General features: G+C 38.5%; 1 protein-coding gene across 1 annotated transcript in view; it reads left to right on the top strand.

The window, feature by feature from the left end:
- THSD7B (thrombospondin type 1 domain containing 7B) overlaps positions 1-21,293 on the top strand; it is a 569,933-nt gene that overhangs the window by 511,394 nt on the left and 37,246 nt on the right. The window contains exons 18-20 of the mRNA XM_037734459.1: positions 1,512-1,653; positions 3,075-3,190; positions 5,117-5,234. Coding sequence (XP_037590387.1) covers positions 1,512-1,653; positions 3,075-3,190; positions 5,117-5,234 — 376 coding nt within the window. The remainder of the gene's footprint in view (positions 1-1,511; positions 1,654-3,074; positions 3,191-5,116; positions 5,235-21,293) is intronic.

Below are 21,293 nucleotides of genomic sequence, written 5' to 3'. Positions count from 1 at the left end.
TGCTTCACATAACAGCATACGCCACGTGTTCACCTTCAATATTTTTCCAGTCTATCTTTCTCCACACAATATCACCTGGGAAATTTAACGGTTTATGTTAAAATGTCACGGGTGCGTGAAGAAACAAAGTCAATCACTCCAGCGGAAGTTCTAAGGAACTCTTTTCATTGGCCAGGGGTCTTAGAGAAGGCGGGGGTTCCTCCCAGGTTAAAAGTCCCCTTCTTCCACACTCCTTTGGACTCCATGTTTGGGTCCCCTTCCACGAACGCTGCTTTTCCTCTCCTAAACTCCATCTCACTCTCTTAATTCCCTTCCACTCAGTGTGGAAGCTGTGTTTCCTCTCCTGGCTTCCTTCTTGCTGGATTCTCTCAGTGTGAGAGGAGCTTTCCGTCTCTGGTTTTCCCACTCTGGGAACCCTTATCACTCAGGGTGAGAGCCGCTTTTCTTCCCCTCACTCAGTGTGAGAGTTAGCTGTTTCTCTCTCCTCCTTTTTGTCTCTCTGCTTTAAATAAATCACTTTCTACAACACTTCTTGAGTCGGGCATTTACTGTGCAGTGCACCATGGTCCCCTCCCTCATTCTTGAGAGGGCAAGAGACCAAGAACCTGGAGAAAGATCCTCTCAGGGGAGCTGAGGGCACCCGGAACCCCTGAATCCCAATATTACAGTATTATTGGAGAAAAGACTGTGAGAGGAATAAGGCATGATTACTGTTCTGAAAAAGGTGAATAGGATTTGGAAGACAATGGAAAGAAGATTGTTCAAGTAGGAGGAGCTTGAAGGCCCACTATGGGTAGACCAGCTGGGTGAAATCTGGCAGACCCATTGACCTGGGTCAAGAGGATTATTGGAGCTAAGCCTACAGGAGGACATGTGGACCCGTGGGTATCATGATATTTGCAGGATATCTTTGGAGTTTACATTTTCACATTAATTTTGCCCAGAAGGGCATTGGCATGCAGCTATTTATGCTCTATGGACCAAAGGCATTCCTAAATAAAAATAAATTTCTACTATATTGGCAATATTGATTTTATAATTCCTTTTCTATAACTGTGTGTTCCAGGGTCTAAAAAATGATTTTTTTCATTAAAATTTTCTGTGTGATTATTTTTATTAGACTAGACTCTCTGAGGTCACAGGGGAATATCTTCTTTTAAAAAAAAAAATGCATTTAAACATTCAAAATGTATGAATCTCTTACTTTGTTGCAGACTATTTGAGAGTACAGCATGAGTTTAAATGATAGAAATATTCTCCATATGCTTCATTACATATGGGAGATAGAAATGTAGCCTTCAAGGTAACACAGGAAAACAAAAGAGCTGTCAGGTGGAAAAAAATGATAATAAATCACATAATGGTTTCATTTTCTAAGTAATATGTTTAACCCTATAAATAATCCATTCCCTATAGTTATTATATATGTGACTACTTATACGTGCATATATTACATAATTTATCAAATAACTTGCCCACAGTTAACTTTTCCTACTCTTTGATTGTAATAGTCATGCGACCCCCACACAATGCAGAGAAGAACTCGCCACCTGCTAAGATCCTCACTGAGCTCAAGGACTTGTGCTGAAGACTCACAGGCGCAGCCCTGCCTCCTTAATGAAAATTGCTTCCAGTTCCAGTACAATGTAACAGGTACAGTTGCACTCTATGACCTTGTCGTTTACCCTGAACACTAATGAGAGAATTTTTTTGTGTGTTTTCATTCTCAGGATTAATGATGGAGAGTAGAATGTGTGAGTGTGTTGCATAAAAGACTGAGGACTTGATGTTTCTAGCATCCCCTCACAGAAAGAAATGCCCACTCTTGACATTAAGAATCAGCAAGGCCACATAAAATCTCTGTAGGAATAGATGCTTAGAAAGATTTGGCAACATTTCAGCAAAATGTTGATTTAAGCCACGGTAAACTGAAACAACAAAAATAAGTAGCAGAGAAGAACTTACCATTGATAGAAAAATGTAATCATACTGTCATGGGATTTAGCTCTTTCATGGCTTTATTATTTCAGAAATCTGCACTTGGGATGTACTTTCTGTATAGATCTGAATAAGAATGAATGCTAGGGTTGACTGGTCAGGGATGTTTTCAAGGCACTGGGAATTACACCAGCCTAGCTGTTCAGCCACTGCTCAGGTTTATTCCAGGTACCACAGTACTCAGTGTCTAAAACCAGAGGACTATTATAGTTACATTGATCTGCTACTTGCCATTCCCTGCAGCAGCAGAGATTCAAAAATGCTACAAAATGTGGAACCATGTTAAATCACAGCATTGAATTCAATACTGACAACCAAACCACCACATGCCTGCAGAAAGCAAAGTAATTGCCTTTTCTGAAAGAAAAAAAAAAATTCCTCACTGCAGCCACGTTGGCTCTGCTGAGATTCCTCTTGTGAAAAACCTCATAGTGACTTCCATGGGGCTGTCTGATTGTCTTCATGGGTGAAGATGACCTGGTATATTTGTCTTTTTTCTTTAAAGAAAAGGTCCTTTGTTTTTATAGTAATGTTTCAGAAATACAATAAAATTTGCTTTGTTGGAAGAGCATATTATGAAAGACTGATTTTACTATACATGGGTTTGCTATTCCTATTAAACTATTAGATCATCCACTAAATATGAAAAACTTCCTTAAAGAGTTTTTATATGATCAAGGGTCTTCCTTTCTACTGACACAAAAAATAATAGTTATTTAAAAATCAAATTAACTATGAGATAATTTATTCTAATTCTTCACTGTCTAGTTTGTAATGTGACTAGCCATTATTTCTCATGATAGAATAATTTGAAAAATACAGTTTCTGTAATAGTCCATACAGTTTTATGTGTTGCTCCCTCTTTCTTGGCAGGTAATTCATTTTTCTCCATGTATTTAGTTTTTTTGTTTGTTTTGCAATAAAAGCATTGCACGGTGCCTTCCAAAGCTACCTGGATATGATTTTAGGATTATGTGTGGACTGTCCTTCACCAATGCAGATAATCAAAGATCTGTTGTATTTTGCTCACATGGCCATAATTTTGAAACTCAGTGTGGGTGATCCTATGCCTGTAGAGTGGAGCACGTGCCAGCTGAGTGAAAATGCACCCTGTGGTCAAGGCATCAGGACCCGCCTGCTAAGCTGTGTGCGCAGTGATGGCAAGCCAGTCAGCATGGACCAATGTGAGCAGGTAATGTGTTTATATTCGTACCTTACATCCAAGGCTTTGTTTTTCTTAATATTGGTCTGCAATTCCATGATGTCCAATATAGATCACAGACAGATTTCTTCTCATCTCAGTTTAGGTTCAGTTAGAGTAAAGGGTGCTGGTATAGTACAGTTACAGCTCACTAGTTTGAATTTAGTAAAAATGACTGGGAAAGGTCATTTTTGTAGTGGATAAATGGGTTCATTAAAATATATGTTTTTATTACTTATAAAAATTTATTTAACTGTACTTGTTTCCCAAACTTGGGTGACTTTAATATTTAAATATGACTGTGTATTGGACAGGTGATTCATTTGCATATGTGATAATACTGTCCCTTGCATAGAAGATGAACATGGACACTTGTCATTACAGAATCATGTTAGTTTGCTTAGACAGATAATATTTGGATAAATAGCAGAGATTTTTCTTTTCAACCTACATTCAAATGCATCCCTTCCAAATTTCAAATTAATGGGTTCTGAATTTTTGTAATTTTATTGCCCTCCTTTTTTTTTCTCTGTTCCAAACTATATGTAGTTCAGACAAAAGCTATAGTGAGACCTTTTCCATAGAACTTGGCATTTTCTTCCAAGCATATAAATGAAAAACACTATGGGGGCAGTTTAACAGAAATAAAGATGCTATCACACTTCAAGAACCACTGAAACAATCTTCAGATAAATTGGAAAAAGGGGGCCAGTTAACTCACATTTCCCCAGAAACTTCTTTAACAAACTGGAAAAATGAAAATTGGTGGCATTTCTCTTAAGAGAGGTGGAATACATAAGTGGAAATTGAAACAAAACAAACCTCTGTCACCTATACTGACTTCACTCTGTTAAGTATTGTCACAACAGAGTGACATGCTCATGCTCTTTAACCCAACAGTGCAGCTGCAGACCACTTCACCAACACTGAGAACAGAACATCTGAAATGGATTTACATTTAGTCAAATTCTGAAACTTACTGGTACAGTGCAGAATGCTATATATCATGATTTATTTTATTTAGTCAGCCTTTGAAGAAGTTGTCTGCTTCAGACAAAAAAAAAAAAAATCATTAATCTACAACTCCCAATAGGTGAACATTGTTTATTTACTGTATGTAATAAGTATTTTCTTTTGATACAAAGGATATAAACTGTTTATTAACAGAAAGTCAGTTTCTCTGATTTCCAAATAGGATATGCCCAATAAATATGTAAAGAATAACAGTCTGAAAAAGTATCAATCCTAACTAGAATATCCATATATCTCAGATGGATTATAGATGTCATTATGATAATATCCACTTTACCCACTTGGCAAGTCTTAGTACTATAATCATTAATTTTATCTTGGTGAGGATATTGCTAACATATAACACATGTTGAATGTCAAAATTTTCCAAGTAAGCACACAAATAGTGTGTTATTCCTAGAGCAGAATTTTCTATTATTCTTCCTGTGTTTCTCAGGTGCTTTATTCTTTCTCTAAGATGTCTTCTACCTTGGCTGTTATAAAATTTGTGTATTTCGCTGAGATCCTGGTTTCAGAGAGGATAAGAAAAAAATAAACTGTGTTATCAACTTGACCCATTGTTATGGCCATGATTGTGTCTTTAGCCCAGGATTTTTTATGCACTTCAGATGGGTTACTGATTGTATTTTAATCCCCATATTATTTATTTTCTAGCCTAGCTTGCCTTCTATGTTGGCCCTCTATGTACTTTTGGCCTACCTAGAAGTACAAAGTTCTATCATTTTCTATGATTGTCACCAACTTATAGAAGAAAGGATGTATTTTCCCACCAAACTATGGAAAGGTTATTATCACAGAGTAAAGGAGAGTCTTTCCCATGAAAGGACGGTGATTTGATTTAAGAGTGATTTCTCCAATAAAGTTGTATTTCATTTCCATTTGCAGCGTAATTTGGAGAAGCCCCAGAGAATGAGCATTCCCTGCTTGGTGGAATGTGTGGTCAATTGTCAGCTCTCAGGGTGGACGGCTTGGACAGAGTGTTCACAGACCTGTGGCCATGGAGGTATTGGTTTCCCCATGTTTCCTACTCACTAGTTTAGGTTTCTCTTTCAGTATGCCATAGCTTAATAAATGGCATAAGCTGTAGGGTCCAGCTGAAGGCAACACGAAACTGACCTCCAGGGGAAGAAAAATAGACCCTGGCCTTGTATCAGTCCAGGAGTGTGAGGCAGAGGTTGCAGAGAGGACCAGATAACAGTGGCAGACTTCAGAGAGGCTGATGAGCCTGTGGGACAGTGTTTATTCAGAAGGTTATAAGCTCAACAAATTGAAAAACATGTTGGCCTCAGTGGTTTTTGGAAAAAGTAGCATGTATTATTTAAGCAAAGCTGTCTACTGTGCCACATAAACCCCCAAAGCACACCCTAGGCTGAACATAGTAGACTAGAGACTTGCTTTTCACCCACATAAAGAGAGGGCTTTATGCTTCAAAATGTGAAACAAGGACACAAGTTCACAGAGGTTCTGCTGCTTTAACAGGACCACGTTATTCTGGATGGTGATATCACTTGGCTCTGTGGAGGTTTTATGAAATGGGTTGGAAGTGGCATACATCTCTTACATATATATTAGACAAAATTCCCCTATGTTTCCAACTCATTGGAAGATGGCAGGGAAGCAAGTGCATTATCAGGGTAGTCAGTCAGTCACATCTCAGTAATATGTTACATTATAAAGGAAAGGGAGTATGAATCTTTGGGGAATAAACAGAAATCATTGCTACACAATCCCAGAATCCCAGTGGATAAGTAATGCACCATGGCAAGCCATGCAGAAGGCAATTGATACTCAGTAGTGAGGCAGGTAAGTGGAAACAGAGGTGGCATTCCAGTCATTAGGCTGAAGTAGGGACCAAGAGATGGGCCCATGGGAGAGAAAGCAACAAGACTATAGCAGAAAACTGAGCTGGTTTAAGATGGAACTCTGGTCCTAAAGTAGAGTTTCAGTATCAAAAGGTAAATGTCAAAAATTTTGAGAAAGGACCTAGGGAGAAATCCTGGAACGTTGTTAGTACATCTTAGTGTATTTTGTGCTGCTATAATGGAATATCTGAAGCTGGTTAATTTATAAAGAAAATAGGTTTATTTGGCTCATGATTCCTGTGGCTGGAAGGTTCCAGATTAGGCAGCTGCATCTCGTGAAAGCCTCAGGCTGCATCAACTAATGACAGAAAGCAGAAGAGAGCAGGTGTTTGTAAAGAGATCACATTGTGAAAGAAGAAGCAGGAGAGAGAAACTGAGGAAGCAAGAGAGAAATAACCCTGTTTGCAGGAATGAATCTATTCCTGCAAAAGTAAGAACTCACTCGACCTCAAGGAGGGTATTCACCCATTCATCAGGGATCTGCCCTTATGACCCAGACACCACCCCATAGACCCCATCGTCCAAGACCACCACAAAGGGGATCAAATTTTGATCTGAGTTTTGATGGGAACAAACCAAATCCAAACCATAGTACTCCACAGGTGACTCTAAAAACTCATGTTTCTCTCACATATAAAATATAATCATTCTATCCAATAATCTTAAAAGTTTTAACTTGTTTCAGTACCAACTTAAAGTTCAAAATCCAGAGTCTCATTTGAGACTCAAGGTAAGGTCCTTCCAGCTTTGAGCTTGCAAAATAAAACAACAACAACAAAAAAAAAAAANAAAAAAAAAAAACAAGTTATTTACTTCCAAGGTACAATGGTGGTATAGTCATTTAGTAAACATTCCCATTCCAAAATAGAAAAGTAAGCCTGAATAAAAAGAAATGACAGGGGCCAGGAAAGTCCAAAACATGGCAGGACAGGCATGAAATTTTAAATCTCTGGAACAATTTCATTTGACTTCGTGTCCTGGGCATTCAGGTGAAAGATGGGCTCCCAAGGCCTTGGGCAACCGCACCTCTATGGCTTTGCTGAGTGCAGCCCGCATGGCGGCTCTCACCAGACAGAGTTGAATGCCTGTGGTGTTTTCAGGTGGGCATTGCACATTTTCGATGGCTCTGCAATTCTGGGGTCCCCAGGGCAGCTATGCTTCCAAGGATCTACTAGGCTTTGCTGTGGTGGAAACTCTGTGGCAGCTCCTCTACTGTCAAAGGCTTCTGTCTAGGCTCCCAAGCTTTCTGACACATCCTGTAAAATCTAGGTGGATGCCAACATGCCTTCACTGCTCTCCCATTCTGCCAACCTACAAAATTAGTAATGTGGATGTGGATACCCCTAAAGCTTATAGCTTGGTTTCTCCAGAGTGACAGCATGGTCACATTTAGGGTAGATTGAGCCACAGCTGTTCCAGCAGGAACCACTGGGATGTGGGAAGCAGATCTCTGAGGTAACGCAGGGCAGTGGCACTCCATCATGTCCCCTTAAACCATTATTTCCTTCTAAACTTCTGGGCCTGTTTTGGGAAGAGTTGGCCGTGGAGATCTTTAAAATGCTTTCAGGGCTTTTTCTCCCATAGTTCTAACCATTAGCATCTGGCTCCCTTTTAGCCATGCTAATCTCTTTAGCAAAGGGTGTCTTGGCAATACCCTTGTATTTCTCTCCTGAAGATACTGTTTCATTCTCTACTACATGGCCATGCTACAAACTTTCCAAATCGTTCCACTCAGCTTCCCTTTTCTCTAGCAGTTTATGATAAGCAGTTAGAAGCAGCAGCAGCCTGAGTTTCGCTGCTTAGAAATTTCTTCCACCAGGTAGCTATTCCTTTACTCTTAAGTTCCATATTCCACGAAACTGTAGGGCATGGACACAATGCAATCAAGTTGTTTGCTATGGTATAACAAGGATAGTGTTTTAGCCAGTTCCGAATAAGTTCCTTATTTCCATCTGAAACTTCATCAGCATGTCCCTTACTGTCCATCTTTCTGTTAGCATTTTTGTCACAACCACTTAACCAGTCTCTAAGAAGCTGCAAACTCTCCCGCATCATTTTGTCTTCTCCTGAGCCCTCACCAGAATCACACTCATTGCTCCATTCATGGCAATGCAGACTTTTTCTAGACTGCCCCTGCAAATGCCTCTAGCCTTTATGTGTTACTCAGTTCCAAAGCCAGTTTCAAATCTTCAGGTATCTGTATATGAACAATTTACTCCTCAGTACCACTTTTCTGTGTTAGGCCATTGTGTTGCTATTTTGTTGCTATAACAGAATACCTAAGACTGGGTAATTTATAAAGAGAAGAGGTTTATTTGGCTAATGATTCTGATAACTGGAAGGTTCAAAGTTAGGCAGCTGCATCTGGTGGGGATCTCAGGCTGCTTTAACCCATGGCAGAAAGCAGAAGGGGGGCAGGCGTGTGCAAAACAGTCTCATGATGAGAAAGAAAACAAGAGCAAGAAGCCAAGAAAGCCATATTCTTTTTAACAACCCTGTCTTGCAAGAACAAATCCATTCCTGCAAGAGAGAGAACTCACTCACCCCCAAGGGAGTGCACTCATTTATTAATAAGGAATCCTCACCTATGACTTAGATACCTCCCACTAGTCCTTACCTCTCACCCCAACTGCAAAGGAGATCAAATTTTGACATGCCTTTTGGCGAGCACAAACCACATCAAAACCATAGGAGGCAAATTAAACTGGAAAGGAGATGGGAAGAAGAAGTGCAGTTTGGAGGATTTGTAATCTAGTGGGGGGAGGATGGGGTACCAGGACCTGAATCTGATTTTCAAACAAAGATATTTGGAAGCAGTTTTCTAGAAGTCCTGATATCGGACCACTGACACTAAGTTATGGTCTCATCTATGAGCTACTCACAAATGGATATGCTGATGTTGTTGGTAATTATCTTCTTCTGATGAGATTATGTGAGAAACAAGACATGACTCATTATTAAAAAGGAGCTCATCTGTGAACTCAACTGTAAGGTCCTAGAGAGAGCAGAGCCAAAAACACTATTCAGGATACATGTTAGAAAAATGTGACTAAGAAGAATTGAAAACTACATCTACAAAGAATGTCACTCATAATGAAAACATGGGATTCACACTGTACAACAATAATATGTAATTTCTTGCACAAATGAGAGCAAATAATCTGTGGAAACCAAATGACAGGTCTTAGGACCAAAATTTCAGTGGTTAACCAATAGTTTGTCAATTGTTTTAAGAGACAGTGGGTCATGGTTTCCACTAGGGCGTCCACTTTAAAGTTTGGTAAATCTAAGTTCAAATGTAACTGTTTAAGCAATTAGCTTAAACTTTCTGAATCTCAGATTCTTTATAAATTGGAATTTTGCACGTTAGTGGTTTAGTTTTTGGTTTGAGAGTTAAATGAAATGAAGTATTTGAAGACACCTGGCATAGTAGCAGACACATCATGAGTGTTTAGTATGTGTGAATTTTCTCCTCCATGTGCCTCTACCTTCCTGTAGAAAAGAGGGCTGTTGGAGACTCTGCAGGATCTTTTAAAAATTATTCTGTAGATGCAATCACCCTCATCTCCCAATTTTATCTCATCCTTTTACCCCTCTCAAAATCTATACACTGTATTCATAACCTATATGATATTCTACAAGTGAATATCTGATCAAGTGTTTTTATGTTGACCTATAAGTCATTCATCTATTCATTTATCCATAAATAAATACTTATGTGTCAGTTATAGTTTTATGTACTGAGAATTTAGCAGTGGGGTAAAAAAAAGACAATTTTCTTATTTTTATGGAGCTTAAAATCTAGGAACAACAGAGAGTAGTAAACTAACAAATAAGTAATAATGTACACTGATTAATCCACAAAAGACATACAAATGAGAGGTGTTATTCATATCAGTGATGTCTTTCATTAAAACAGTTGGTTGGCTGGGCACGGTGGCTCATGCCTATAATCCCAGCACTTTGGGAGGCCAAGGCAGTGAATCACGAGGTCAGAAGTTTGAGATCAGCCTGGCCAACATAATAAAATCATGTTTCTACTAAAAATACAAAAATTAGCCAGGTGTGGTGGTGGGCACCTGTAGTCCCTGCTACTCAGGAGGCTGAGACAGGAGAATTGCTTGAACTCTAGGACGTAGAGGTTACATTGAGCCAAGATCACACCATTGCACTCCAGCCTGTGCAACAAGAGCGAAACTGGGTCTAAAACAAAGAAATAAAAACAATTGGTTTCTCCCTGTTCAGAAGAGACCTGCTCTGAATACCCCACTGCCATAAGCACATAAGCACTACAGTGTTTACAGTGTTGTTCTCAAGGGCCATTGCTGGGATATTTGTCTCTCAGTATAAAGGGTAGCATAGGCAAGAAAGAATGAAGTCCTGTATTGTGAACATGGCCCACAGGGATCTTCAGGATCTCACCCGTGCTGTACCTATGTCTCCATCACCTCGTACTGCCCTGCCAACTCTGTCACTTCCAGTATACTACATTTCCATCAAATTACGCTGCTCCTCACCTGGGCACATTGCTTTACATGGAACCTCCCACCATCATTCCCATGACTGCCTCCTGTGATTTTTATCATGCATGAATTAAATCCATTTTCATATCTATCTTTCTAAGGTGCCAATAACCCTGTTTGTATTCTTCATGGGTGAATCTTCACAGCTGAAACACAGTACGTGGAACACTGGAATAATTTTATTATTGTTATTGCCTAGGTGATTCTGTACCATAAAAAGAAAGCTGAAAGGGAAAGAGCTTGCATGCTAGATTGCAAGCCCAAAGGCAGCCAATCCCTACCAGTGGCTGTTTTTTCTCCTTTGCATAAATACCTATATTCTTAGGTCTCATTGCCCAAGATTGGGTTCAGTGCTAGGAGACAGGAAATCTGTTTATTATTATTTTTGCCTAAAAGTCCTAATTCTGCCCCTATACCAAGTCACTGGAACATGGCAGATCTCCATGTTATTCCAACACACCACCTTTATGAATAAGACCTCAAATCATAAGTTTAGTTTTAAAAGATTACTTAAAAATTGTAAGCAGTTCTGGTGGTGCTGTGGACTCATCAGACACTGTTGTTTACTAGACCCTGTTTGTCCTCCAACAACACAAAACCCATGCAAATTTGAATCCTACTATTCGGGAGCTCTAGGCAACTACAGCCTGAGCTAAAATTCACCTTTCTCCAATCCTTAGAATAATAAACAAAGATGAAAACAAAACACAGATTTCATAAGAAAAATCCTTGTGTGAACTAAGGCACAGAAGGACTAGGGTAGGAATGTTAACTACTTGGAGAAATCAAGTTGCGTAAAGCACTTGAAAATCATCTGGATGGTTTCTATTGGCACATCAGTATGATACCAGTTACACATCACTTCAGGCTAGTTTCTAAGGGTCTAGTAGGGTAACATTTGGGAAAGATGGTGCCATAGCTCTTGTGACTAGTTTTTTCTTTACTAGGCTGTTCAGTGTTCAATCTCACAAGCATTTTTTGACGACCTGTTCTATTTAAGTTTCCATGTTAAGACCTTCAGACAAAAGTATTAAGATGAATGTTTTCTACTTGTATTTATTTGTGCCCAACCTCAATATTTTTTTTGATACAGAACCTTGCTCTGTTGCCCAGGCTGAAATGTATTGGCACGATCATGGCTCACTGCACCTTCTGCCTTCTGGACTCAAGCAGTCCTGCCACTTCAGCCTCCCAAGTGGCTGGGACTATAGGCACATGCCACCACGCCTGATTAATTTTTGCATCTTTTGTAGAGACTGGGTTATGCCATGTTACCCAGGCTAGTCTGGAACTCCTGAGCTCAAGTAATCTGCCTGCCTTGGCCTCCCAAAGTGCTGGGGTTATAGGCATAAGCCAACCCACTCAGCACCAACCTCAAACTTTAAAAAAAGAATTGAGTGGTACAAAGAGGAATAGGATGCATAGCCCTTGAATTTTTAAGCACCTACCCTCAAAACTGTGCCAAGGCAGCCTTTGTGAGTGTATCATGTTATTCCGCACCATCCCCAAACTTCTTCCCCATTCCTGCTTTCTTGCTCCAGTCTTACGGCACCACTCTTCCCCAACCATCACTCCTGTGGTAGATAGTAATGTTATTAAAATAAGATAATTCTGTATTTAAATCATGCTTTAATCCTCACATGGTACAACCTGAAAAACGAACAGTAAATGAGCAGCAGCAATCAGAAGCACGAATGTATGGTTCAGATGAACTCGTTTCATAAAAGAGACCAAATTGTGGAGCTGCAAAGTTTGGAGACTACCATCGGGGAACATCGACAGCTGCCTCTTCTAAGACAGAGAGCCAGCAGCTGTCTTTTGTAGGAGCCGCTTTCTCTTTTCCAACTGGTTGTAGCAATAGGCAGAGACCACAGGAAGAGAGAGAGAGTTTATTTAGTCACATTAAAGTGGGCATGTGAGTTACCTGGGAGTCAAACTTCAGCAGGTACAGTTCTCAGCTGATGTCTTTATCAAAAACAAAAGTTCACACAATTATCTCTATTTTTCATTCACTGAGTTGTTGGGCAATACCTGGTGTGCTGGTTGTCCCTGATGCTTCCTGTGAGCCACACTTCATCATTAAACCCACAGAACTGCAATGATCTTAGGGGAAATTTTGAAATGAGCTCCTACTGTATTTTCCAAATGTCTGGATTGCTTCTTTAATGTACACCTGATGCTTGGCATATACTTTCTAATTGTGTTATAGATTTCAAGGTCAGAACAGTTTGAATCCAATTTATTTTAATTTAGAGAATTTAGAGAGAGACTGATTCTAAGCTTCCACTAAGGGATCTTTTTAGATAGATTTCAAAGATCAAAGCTTGTAATAGAAGAGCTTAATATTTGGATTAGTCATGTTTTTTGTCTCTTGAATTTTCATCAGTTTAGTGGAATGTTGAACTCCTTAAATTTAACATATCATGAATTATTCATAATTATTTAACTGATAACACTCTAAGAATGTTATTAAATCCAGACTATAACTTTTTGGATTTTATATTTTTAAATTTAATGCATACGAGTTTATAATATTTTTATAGCATATGACCAAATCTATCTCTAGTGTTTCCCAGATGTCATATAATTTTTCTGTCAACTCTAGCCTATAGTGAGAAAATCATTTTGCATTAACTCCAAAACACACAACAACTTTGTAATTTCCAGCTTTTTTTTTTCTGGGGTTCAAGGGCAAGCCAGTAGCTTTAATTTCTGGTATCTGTATCAGATTTGATCAATGCATGGCATTCTTGACTTGGCACAGTCTGTCATAATAATTCAGACTTATTTACTGTATCAAGTAATTAGTTCTTATGGCAAAGAACATGACACTAGGTAGCGGAATGGAAGAAAAAGACTAGACAAGAAACTCGAAAATCTGAGTTTTAGAGTCAGCTTTTCCAGTGACAAGATGTAGGATGTTGGGCTGCTCACTTATCCTCTGCAGAAACCTCTTGCACTGTTTTTTATCTATAAAATGGTGAAATATTAGAGCGATTACTTTTTAATATTTGTTGGCCAAGGGTATAATTACTGATGCTAGGAGTATGTTAGTAATTCCTAACAACAATATTATGAAGTATAGACCTAATTTTACAGATATAGTGATAGGCACTGAAGTAATCTGCCCACGGTTATATAGCTTGTCCATTGTGGAGGATGGATTTGAACCCAAGTCCAGGTGTCTCCAAAGCCCCCATTTGTTCCACTGTGATCCTGTACATCTGAAATTCTATATCACCTGTTGTGTACAAGACCCTGGGTTGTGTGCTATATCACTATTAAAATTATTATAATTTATTTATAGGTATATTTGACAATAAGCAGAGAAAATGGGCCATAGATTGGAACGCAAAGGACAGTAAGATATATTAATGCTTTAAGAAACCTCTCTGAATTTTAACCCTTCTATATATCTTCTTGTCTCACAAGTAATAATGTTGCATATTATCTAGTTCATCTAATAGAAATATAGCGGCCAATCTTACAGAGAGGTAATATGTGACTCTGATGATTTTCTCTAAAAAGGGTGGGAAGATTAGCTCCAAGATGTGCAAACTCACTCTCTTTGACCTTCTTGCATCCCATAGAAATTGCTCATTGTGGGTATTGCTGCGTTTATAGGTATTACAGTGCTCCCTCAAATTGTGTTAGTTTTAATGGAACTGAAATGTGATTGTTGAGACTAGAACTGGAGGTAAGTGGTCAGAATGCATATACATACTCTACCACTGAAAAGTCTGGAGTTACTTATATCCAAGCAATGCCAAAAGTGCTTAATCTTCTGTCATAAAATACCTATCTTACCCTTTTGCTATCTTTGCTATCATGGCCCATCTTGACTTCTAAATGGTGGTCTTGTTACTTCCCATGTTCCTGGCAGAGAAGTGATCCTGCTGGGACTAGAGTCTGTTTTGCTCTGAAAATCCTATGGAATGTTTATCTTGCTTAAGTTGCATCTTCTCTAGAATAAAAGGGTGTCTGGATACATGAAGCAAGTTTCATATAAGCCAAGGAATCCCTCTACAGGGGAAGCTCATGTACTGTATCTCTGAGTGTAGAATTACTTCTGCATCAATACCAAACATGTACTGAAGAGCTGTCTTTAGGTTGCAGATCAGGACGGTAATTTTCCTCCACTCTGCTCTACTGGAAAATAACCTTGATCCCAAATCTATATCCATCAGGGTAATATTTAAAATAAATTTTGCACTTAAAATACACTTAGATAAAAATTCCTGATATTTGTTAAAAGAAGTGAAAATTTCAGATTTAACCACTTTCTAGTAGATGTCCAGCCTAAAGAGCCACATGAAATTAACTGAGCATTTTATATACAACCTGATTTCCCACTGCTTTCAGAATTTACCCTGATGAGTACCTGAAAGCAAATAAAGAGTTGTAAGAGAAAGGTGTTAGCACAGTCACCTTAATTACTTTTTGCTAAAGAAAATATGGACTATACATATAATAAATACATATAAGAAATTTATTGCAAAAGATAGATCTAATTGCAATTCTCAAACTAGTTCAATTGGCCTAATAACTAGAACATAGTATCTGATACCTAAGACACGGATTAGATGAAATCTGTTGGAAAGCACCTGCTTTTGGAGCAAGACAAATCTTTGTTTCAAACCTTCTACCTGTATCATGTCACAAAAAATAATTAAATTATCTGAGCCTCAGTTTATCATGTATTAAAGAGAAATATTAACAACTATGTCCTAAACTCAGCCTGAAACCAGAATTGTTAGTGATTTATGTGGCTCAGAGAGTAAGGGCAGGAACTCTCAGGGGCAGGAGAATGAAGAAAGCAGGATAAGGAAGAGAAAAAGCTAAGCAAGAATATATGATATCATCTGTATATTAAAGCACATTGTATTCCCTCAATTAATTTAGCACCTCCCTCCATAATGAGAACTACTTTTACAGTGACAAAAAGTACCATACAATAAAATGCCTTAAACACAGAAACATATATGACTAAAATTAACTTAGATTGAACATGATCATCTACTAATGAGGTTTTATTAGTATTCCTTTGCTTTTTTTCACTTATTTTGTTATCCACTAGTATTTGCTATTGTCTAATACTATGTAGCAGATAATAAATGCTTAAGAATAAATGCATAGGGGGAAGCCCTTGAAAGCGGAAACATTCATTAACCTGATTTTGGGGTTCTTATCAGGAAAGACCGTCATTAACTTCAGTTAAGTGACACTGTGTCCTATTCTCCATGGTGTTTTAGTTGGCCAGCCCCTCGTAGATGTTGGCTTCTGGGTGATCATTTTCTGCCAATGATGGTGCATGAACTTTGGAAATTTAACTTATGTTCAAAAGAAGTAATGTCCAGGTAGAAATCAACCCAGTTATAATGATATCCATAGATATGCTGGAAGCTCAGAGTTACTTCATATACTACTGTTACTGCTTTTATATGTCTATCGTGCACTGGAGTTTATAGGTATGCTCATGTAAATTGTCCAGATGCTTTATTTAATGAACTAGCTGTTTCCAGTCAATAGGAACCTTCTTCAATAATGTATTATTCTTATATTTCCTTTTCCATTATCTCTTACATATATACTTTGCCTGGGCCATATCCAAATTGGCCAGAGCTATCAAAACCATAATTTCCAGTAAATTCAGTGACTATGTGTCAGGGCCACAGAAGAATTTTTGTTTACAGCATGTCTCCCTAAAAGGGCCACGGTGGGTGACTACTTTGATTGGAAAGTAAGCTCAGATTAGGGAATTACTATATTTGATTTTCTTTCTTTTTCTAAGTATGTATATTGACAAATGTTTACCAATTTTGAGATTTGTTTTAATTGCTTAAAATTTCCTACATCTAGTTTGTCAGTGGAGCCTTAAGAGGGAAGTTTGATTACTGCTTGGTTCAGTGGGAATATGATCTAGTCTGAAACGCTTTAAACCTGTATGTAGGTACTAAGATTGGCCTCTCTCTGTTTCTGTTTTTGTTTTTACAGCCCATATGCGAACTCGCAGTCTATTATTTTTTTCTTAAGGTCTTGAAATTCAATCCTTTTCTTTCATTGCTAGTGATTATTGCTAATGTAATAATAAGCTCAATATCAGTGTTGTTTATAATGAGGTCCCATTATTCTCCAAGGAAAAAGAGGAAAAGGCTCAGAGAGGAGAATTACTAGCAAACAACAAGTTTACTCTACCATGATTTAGGTCTTTTTTCATTGGAAACATATTTTATAGGGAGTGCCTTTCTCTGTTTTGTAGCCAGATGAGTGCACGAATTAGAGAGTCAACTTCGATATTTTCATCTCATTGGTATTGCTCATTCAGCATATTGTCCATGTTTGTGATTGAATTTAGTTCCCAGTCAATACCTATTCTCATGTCTTATGCTGTTATTGAAAAACATAAACCCAAGCAAGATGAGTCCAGAGAGTTTCCAAGGAAATTCTTCCCCTCTGAATTTGAAAGCATGAGGATACGTATGGTAGCAATCTTCACTATTAATCCAAGGACAGAAAGAGTCCAGGATACAGTGTAAGGGATTTGATGGGTTGGGACCTTGCTGCACAATTATGGATTTTATAATTTTGTGCATTTAATATAATAAGCCTAATAAAATACAGGTGACACAGGTAGCATGCCTTATTTACTCATTACAGGCATGTTTCAGGGCCAGTTCTATGAATTGGTATGACAGTATTTGTTAAAAATAAATATTAAAGAAGAGAGAAGAAACCAAACATTTACTATATTTAAAATATCTGCAAGTTCCTTTTTTTTTTTTTTTTTTTTTTTTTTTTTTTTTTTTAAGATGGAGTCACAGGCTAGAGTGCAGTGATGTGATCTTGGCTCACTGAAACCTCCACCTTCCAGGTTCAAGCAATCTTCCTGTCTCAGCCTCCAGGTAGCTGGGATCATAAGTACACACCACTATGTCAGCTAATTTTTGTATTTTTAGGAGAGATGGGGTTTTACCATTTTGGTCAGGCTGGTCTTGAACTCCTGACCTCAAGTGATCTGCCCATCTTGGCCTACCAAACTGCTGGGATTGCCGGCATAAGCCATTGTGCCCAAGCCCCTTGCAAGTTGCTTTTATATAGTATTTTTTACTTATATAACCTATGTGACACATATCCAGGCAGTCCTCATCACCCGGTATTCTTCACCTGCGTTACTGTCCCAGCATTACTGTTGCATAGACAGCCAAGCCCCTCATAACATCAAAATATTAATGAATAAACTTGTCATTTACAAAACCTTTGCCCAGTCAACAAGCTTTCGTCATTAACACACATGTTCTATCATTGCAAATCAGGGGACTTGCTGGTCTGTCTCTAGCTGGAAATTAAATGTGTATCCGCAACAAAGGGGATACAATATGGAGTGATCTTCACATCAAAGATTAAAGGGAGCCATTGTAAAAACTGATTATAATTGACTCAACAGCCAAAGACTTTATGTTCAAGCCGGGAAAGTCAGTTATGAAACATCAGGATCTCTTATAGCTATCATAAAATTATATAAGAAATATCAATGACTCATTTATTATTTGTCCTAATAACGAGTGCATAATTATAATCATAATATATATGCTAGTGGATATGAGATAAAATAAACTCACTTGCATTCTTTTTAGTTTCAGAGAAAAAGTCTCATTTAAATATTTTTTACGATTTATTTGAAATAATTGAATTCCTATTTAAAATAGCTTCACTTTTAAGTGGCATTTTTTTCTAACGTGAATTATCTCAAGCAATAAAGACTTTCTGTATTCTCAGTTTTATTTTACAGAAGAGAAAATTTATGTACAGAGGAGTTAAAGTACTTGCATGTAGTCATATCATTTCCTAGCTGTTAATTGGGGCAAGCCATTTCCAGCTAGAAACTTTTAATGCCCATTCCAGGCCTCTCTCCACCATATATGCGGTTTATTTTTTAACTTTTTATTATTTTCTATAGATACAAGGTCTTTCTATGCTGTCAGGGCTGGTCTCAAACTCTTGGACTCAAGTGATCCTCCTGCCTCAGCCTCCCAAAATGCTGGGATTATAGGCGTGAGCCGCTGTGCCTGGCACATCAGCTAGTTTTAAATTCTCTTCCTCTCATGTTCCATACCACACCATAGTTTTACCTTTAATTTGACCACATCCACCACTGCTTTCTCCCTCCCATCAGAGCTCATCATCGCCAAAACAAGTCCTTCAGACTCCTGCTGTTAGGAGTTCCTGATAGAATAATTATTGTGGAGAGATAGCTGCTTCATTGACTGCTCCCTTACCCATTCTGAGATCTGGCATCCCAGGTAATATTTGACCACTACTCCTAAAGGTGGCAGGCCCTTTTATCCATAATATCCACATTCCATGTTGTTAGATTTTTTTATTTGAGGGATAAATTTTTGGTTTTTTACCTTATACAACCAAAACATCCTTGACTGAAATAGAAAAAGAAACATAGTAAAATATAACAATTACCCAACAAATGCATCAGGTCCAATAATTTTCTCTTACACTTGCATGCATTTATTAGCAACATTTTTTGTTGAACTTTAATGTAAACCAATTAGACACAAAATACATCAAAATGTGTATTGATTATATGTTCTTTAGTTTCAAAAAATATTCTTGGAAGTAATAGGCATTATTTGGAAATCTTCTCTTTGTGTTTGGATAGCAGAAGCTAAAGAAACCATATGGCTTTGCTTCCAGTGAATGGTCTTGAGACTTCATTATTTTAAAAAGTAATAGCATCATTTTTTTTCTTTTGCACTTATTAGATTTTCTCTACCTTTATGTCCAGCAGAATATATCTGTCACTTTAACAGAAATAAATAAAATGGTTCTATAGTACTGGCCCTCAGCATGCCATCAATTTAAGACAAGCTTGAGGTTATTTGGCTATAATGAAATAGAGCCTCTTTGGCTGTGATAAAGGTGACACCACATTGTCATTATCCTTACAAAGATGGATGGAACAGCCTGTAATTATAATGACATTAGGATAATAGGTATTTTAGTCAAGAGAATAAACATTAAAGTTATTACACAACTTGAAGAGTATTTAAGCAAAAATTAATGTGAAATCTTTTGCCAAGTGTGTTTATCCAGCAGGGACAACATTTGATGTGAACGATATTTGACCTGTTATGATTTGAGTGATGCTGGAAGAACATCTGTCTAAGCTCATATACTCCATGCAAGAACTCTATGCCCAGGGTTGCAGAATGAGCCCTTGCCTATATAATCACTGACAGAATTTTTACCACTCATATGGTTTGGCTGTGTCCCCACTCAAATCTCAACTTGAATTGTATCTCCCGGAATTCCCATGTGTTTTGGAGGGACCCAGGGGAAGGTAACTGAATCGTGGGGGCTGGTCTTTCCTGTGCTATTCTCAGGATATTGAATAAGTCTCACAAGATCTGATGGGTTTATCAGGGGTTTCCACTTTTGCTTCTTCCTCATTTTTCTCCTGGCACAGCCATATAAGAAGTGCCTTTTACCTCCTGTCATGATTCTCAGGCCTCCCCAGCCATGTAAGTCCAATTAAACATCTTTTTCTTCCCAGTCTTGAATATGTCTTTATCAGCAGTGTGAAAACAGGTTAATAGAGCAAATTGATACCAGTAGAGTGGGGCGCTGCTGAAAAGATACCCAAAAATCTGGAAGTGACTTTGGAACTGTGTAACAGACAAAGGTTGGAAAAGTTTGGAGGGCTCAGAAGAAGATAGGAAAATGTGGGAAAGTTTGAAACCTCCCAGAGACTTGTTGAACGGCTTTGACAAACATGCTGATAGTGATGTGAACAATAAGGTCCAGGCTGAGGTGGTCTCAGATGGAGAAGAAGAACTTCTTGGGAACTGGAACAAAGGTGACTCTTGTTATGTTTTCGCAAAGAGACTGGCAGCATTTTGCCCCTGCCCTAGAGATTTGTGGAACTTCGAACTTGAGAGGGATGATTTAGGGTATCTGGTGGAAGAAATTTCTAAGCAGCAAAGCATTCAAGATGTGACTTGGGTGCTGTTAAAAGCATTCCGTTTTAAAAGAGAAACAGAGCATAAAAGTTCAGATTATATGCAGCCTGATGATACAGTAAAAAGAAAAAGCCCGCTGCAGAAATTTGCAGGAGAAATTCAAGCCCACTGCAGAAATTTGCATAAGTAGCAAGAACTTTAATGTGAATCCCCAAGACCTTGGGAAAAATGTCTCCAGGCCATGTCAGAGACCCTCTTGGCAGCCCCTCCCATCACAACCTGGAGGCCCAGCAGGAAAAAGTGGTTTTGTGGTCAAGGCCCAGGGTCCCTGTGATGTTCATAGCCTAAGGACTTAGTGCTCTGTATTCCAGCTGCTCCAGCTGTGGCCGAATGGGACCAAAACAGAGCTTGGGTTGTGGCTTCAGAGAGTGGAAGCCTCAAGCCTTGACAGCTCTCATGTGGTGTTGAGCCTGTGGGTACAAAGAAGTTAAGAACTGAGGTTTGGGAACCTCCACCTAAATTTCAGAAGATGTATGGAAACACATGCATACCCAGGCAAAAGTTTGCTGCAGAGTGGGGCCCTCATGGAGAACCTCTGCTGGGACAGTGCAGAACGGAAATATGGTGTTGGAGCCCCCACACAGAGTCCCTACTGGAACACCACCTTGTGGAGCTGTGATAAGAGGGCCATTGTTCTCCATTCCCC

This window comes from Cebus imitator, unplaced genomic scaffold (genome assembly GCF_001604975.1).
Source record: "Cebus imitator isolate Cc_AM_T3 unplaced genomic scaffold, Cebus_imitator-1.0 Scaffold620, whole genome shotgun sequence".
NCBI lineage: Eukaryota > Metazoa > Chordata > Mammalia > Primates > Cebidae > Cebus > Cebus imitator.
The sequence above is the reverse complement of the archived record's forward strand: the minus strand, read 5'-3'. Positions and strand labels throughout refer to the sequence as shown.